The sequence below is a fragment of the Oryza brachyantha genome, chromosome 12 (assembly GCF_000231095.2).
Source record: "Oryza brachyantha chromosome 12, ObraRS2, whole genome shotgun sequence".
In the NCBI taxonomy this organism is placed as follows: Eukaryota; Viridiplantae; Streptophyta; class Magnoliopsida; order Poales; family Poaceae; genus Oryza; species Oryza brachyantha.
In genome coordinates, this window is record NC_023174.2 from 5,893,324 (window position 1) to 5,897,688 (window position 4,365).

The window sequence follows — 4,365 nt, forward strand, 5'->3', positions numbered from 1 at the left end:
GGAATGAGATTCCACCGGAGTCTGAGGATGAAGAGTACATTGATCCTTTTGAAGCCTATGCAGCAGAGCAAGCCGCTAGAGCAGCCGGTGCTTCTTCCTCTCGTGCTCCTAAAGATAGTGACGAAGAAACTGAGTTGGAAGAAAATGAGGAAGTCGAAGGAGAAGAAGAAGAAACTGATAAGGACAACGACGAGGATGATGATGATGAGGAGGAGTGATCCCCTCATTCCACCCTACAATGCTTCCTTTTTGGTGCCTTGATGCCAAAGGGGGAGAAGTTGTAGGGAATTGAGAGGGGTCACCATTTCCTGCTGACAGATAGTGTCGGTCGGACTGTCCGCCCTGGAGCCGGATAGTCCGGCCTCCCCCCTCTACAGTTCAGCCCTCTCTCTATCAAACTTTGTTTAATACAGTATTGTTGTCGCTGGGTTGTAATGATTGTTTAAGTTTCTAGCTCGCCTCTAAATTTCCTTGCATTTATGCGTGATTGTTTGTTGAACCTTTAACTGCTTATGTGTGGTTTAGACTTAATCTTTATCTACATGCTTGTTTGAGTTGGTGGCACTTGTCTAGGGGAAGCTAGGACTTTTCATTCTCTGCTATTATTGTTGTTTTTGACATGATTTGATGAGTACTGTCATCAATCACCAAAAAGGGGAGATTGAAAGTGCATCTAGCCCCTAAAGCGGGTTTTGGATGATTAATGACAATCCTAGCCAAAGCATGTGTGCGCTAACCGCTTGTGATTGCAGAGAAGTAAAGCGAAGCTTAACTTGCACTCTATTGCGAAAGGTTCAAGTTATACTAGAAGTGACCTGTAAGACGAAGAGCGAACAAATTTGAAGCTTTAGAAATGAGTTTTTCTTTTTCGCTTTGAATCATAGGACACTTCGTACTATTAAGAGGGGTCACCTAGTCAACATGCATCCATGAGTGATCTAGTGAGTGCTAGAGGCTAGGAAAGAAAATTTCCAGAGAGCCTGGACTAGTAAGTCCGGTCAGGACCGGACAGTCCGGACCAGGCAGCTACCAGAACCCAAGTATGGGCTGGACGGTCCGGCCCCTGGGCCTGAACAGTCTGGCCCATGTAACTTTATCCAATGGCTAGCTGACGTTTGACATCCCTATATAACCCAGCCCTATATTCTAGCCGTTGGTGAGGCTTTCAGTTCAAATCATAGGGTTCCTAGGCTGGTTCTAGCCCTCTCCAAGCCTCCCCCACCAATCCCAGCACCTCCTAGAGTGATTAAAGAGAGAATCTAGCCTAGGTAATGTTGAGAGGGATTAGTGAGTGACATTGAGAGTTCTTGAGTCTTCATGAAAGTGTTCAAGTGATCTTGATCGACCAAATGGATGCATGTGGAGATGTGGATGCATATTACTCTTGGAGCTTGAGCTCCTAGACGGATAGACGTCGCCCGCGAGCCTCCAAGCTTTGTGGATTGCCCGGGATCAAGTTTGTGAAGGTTGGCGCCTAACCTTCGCAAAGAAAAAGGCAAATTCTCTAGTGGATTCTTATGCTTCTTCTTAGAAGGTTTCATGGTAGAGCAAATTGCATCCAAGCACTAGGCAAGAGGTTGATCTTGATATTGGTGTGAATTCGGAGTGAATTCGGAGACCCGTGTCGATCTTGTGTAAAGAAGCCAAGAGAGGAAAAGGATCGAGAGAGATCCCGCTCAGTGGAGCGCCTCAACGGAGAGTAGGATCGAAGGATCTGAACTTTGGGTAAAAATCTCTCGTGTTCATATTTGTGTCTTCCTTCACTTTTTGTTGTTCCTGTGTTCTTTCTGAGTTCATTTTCAACACACATATACTACACGTTCGCAACCAAGAAAGGAGGACTGAAAAGTCCTATCTTTTACTGATCGGACGGTCCCGTGTTCATACCCGGACGGTCCAGCCAGAGCTCTCGGTGTAACCTGAGAGCGCCGACCGGACGGTCCAGCCCCTGAGCCCGGACGGTCCGGCCCTACTAACCGCTGCATTTCGAAAGATTTTTTAGGTTACCTATTCACCCCCCTCTAGGCTATCTCCCTGGGATTTCAGTATTGTGTTCTAGTAGTTCATCTACTCACCATATCATCTGTCCCAAATTCGAGTGCTCACAATTTGGTATCAAAGCAGCAATTCCACCAGCGATTTAGTGGCAAAACTCCACCGGAAGATTTGGAAGCATCTTCGGGTGAATTTTGCGAAAAGGCAACTTGCCTTCTGTTGGTTCGCTTAATCTTAAGCTGTGGAGTTGATCTAGTTCGATCCTGGAGAAGCCACAGTATATTACCAAGCAGGCTGCTCAGATCATGGCTCAGGAAAGCAAATTGGATCTCCTGTTGAAGACCATCGAAGAAAATGAGAAGAAGCGAGTTGAAGCCGAGGAGAGGAATCGAGCTGATCTGGTTTCGCTGAAACTTGCCATGGAAATTCGAGTACCTGAGGTGGAGAAGAAGGTGGAGGAACTGAGTGTGTCGCTGGGGGAGCTGAGTCACAAGGTCGAACACCTGGAGGGCAATATGCTGCTACAACTGAAGGAGCAGCAAGGCTATTCCGGTATCCCCATCATGAACACGCCCTTCAATACAGGTACACCCGGAGGTTTCACCGCATCAACCCCTCCTTTTGGTTATGATCTGCTGCTGCTTCTTCCCAGTCTGCATCTAATTTGAGCATAGTGGGGAATGTGCCTCCCATGAATTGTCGTCAATTTTCTGGAGACAACCCTCAGATGTAGAAAATCAATTGTGAAAAATATTTTGATGTGTATGGTGTGCATCCTCAGAATTGGTTAAGGTAGCAACTCTGAATTTCATCGGGGTGGTTGTATTCTGGCTACAGTCAGTGCACCAATCCATAGAAGGAATAACTTGGGGTGAATTCTGCAGTAAGGTGTGTGCCAAATTTACTAAGGATAGACAGAAGGCTCTGATCAGGCAGTGGTTCCATATGGAGCAAACTTCTTCAGTGATGGTATATGTGGAATAGTTTGACAATATTATGCATCAAATGCTTGCATATGACAGTACACTGGATGATGTTTATTTTGTCACTAAGTTTGTGGAAGGACTAAGAAAGGACATCAGCACTGATGAGGACACAACTAGCTCGGATATAACCATGACTACATTATGTATTAATCAACCAAAGGTGTATATCTTCTATATTAGATTTACTTATTATATATTTGAACAAACGTTGCTACACATTGAGTTTCGTGTGTTTTTGTTCGCAGAAGTACTTGCTTGGGCGAAAAAAAAGAGACGGAGCGTAAGGAATGCATGGATGATTGAAGAAGTTGATTGGGGAACAAACTAAGTCCTTCTCCAAGTCCACTTCCATCTCACCACGTCACTTTTGGTCCATAGAAGATAAGAGATAAACTTGTACACGTTTTGGATTCGGATTCGGCCATTCTGACAGTATCAAATTCAAACGGACCTAGCTGCTGTTCTAGAAGGACTTTTCGGGCCCATGAGTACTTGTTGGAAAGCTTATGGAGTCTACTTTCAGATGGTTTTGGTCCCGCATCAAAATTCCTTCTGAGCTGTCGGGAATCTGCAAAACAAGCCACGTATATCATCCAGTCCGAATCTGTTTTCGGTTTTGGGCCTTGTAATTGTGTCGTGGGCTTAGCCCAAGGGGTGTGCGCCCTAGGGAAACTCTAGGACGTCCCTAACCCTATTTATTCAATAGCCGTCATTGTTTAGAGTCGGGTCTTGCTTAGATTAATCTGTCAAGAACAGTTTCGCCGCTAGATCGGTTTGTAAGACCCCAACTCGTGAGTTTAATTATTTATCTGCAATTTTGGTTGTTTTCTTTCTTGTTCTTGTTTGTGTTCTTCGATTCGCAAACAGGGATTAGCCTTCTTGGCGAGGTCATCTGTGTTCCGGCACGGTGGTAACCAGAGGAGACGTGGTGCTGCGATTGCGGGGCTCAAGAAGCCGGATCGACGTGTGTCGCGACTTCGCCCAAATCGTTTGTTTATCAGAACCTTTCGGAAGATCGGGAACCCTAGTCCACATCAAGAACTGTGGTTATGGTGCAAATGCCTGATGATATGGATACTGCCTGTGCTCTAGCTTTGTTACATGAAGAAGCTACGGAGGGACTAGTACCTGTGTTACCCAGGAAGAATGACACTGGTGTCTACATTAAGCAGAATTCTAGATCTATTCACACTCCACCAAAAACACCTATGACAACTTCAGAAGCACATGATGATAGAAGAAGTCCTGATTCCAGTCGAACCCGAGATAGCCGACTTGCTTCTCTGAAGGCATACAGAAAGGCTAAAGGTTTGTGTTTTGTGTGTGGAGAACGATGGGGCAGAGATCACAAGTGTGGTAGCAATGTCCAGTTGCATGTCGTTGA

General features: G+C 45.5%; 1 protein-coding gene across 3 annotated transcripts; it reads left to right on the top strand.

Annotated features, from left to right (window-relative positions):
- Positions 1-2,070: 2,070 nt before the first annotated feature.
- On the top strand, positions 2,071-3,805 carry LOC102708299. Of its 3 annotated transcripts, XR_001551580.2 has the most exons (3): positions 2,071-2,964; positions 3,049-3,141; positions 3,227-3,805. XR_001551580.2 is itself a non-coding variant. In XM_015843101.2 (2 exons), the coding sequence occupies exons 1-2, from the start codon at positions 2,301-2,303 to the stop codon at positions 3,307-3,309; spliced, it is 363 nt and encodes a 120-aa protein (XP_015698587.1). In that variant the 5' UTR covers positions 2,071-2,300; the 3' UTR covers positions 3,310-3,805. The 3 variants fall into 3 exon arrangements, 1 of the variants encoding a protein (XP_015698587.1); XR_001551579.2 differs by having other exon boundaries at positions 2,071-3,141; XM_015843101.2 differs by lacking the exon at positions 3,049-3,141 and having other exon boundaries at positions 2,071-2,580.
- Positions 3,806-4,365: the final 560 nt, after the last annotated feature.

Coding starts and splice junctions, on each gene's coding strand:
- LOC102708299 (XM_015843101.2), top strand. CDS start 2,301: ATGGCTCAGGAAAGCAAATTGGATCTCCTGTTGAAGACCATCGAAGAA. Junction 2,581..3,226: donor GAACACGCCCTTCAATACAG/GTACACCCGGAG, acceptor TTTTGTTCGCAG/AAGTACTTGCTTGGGCGAAA.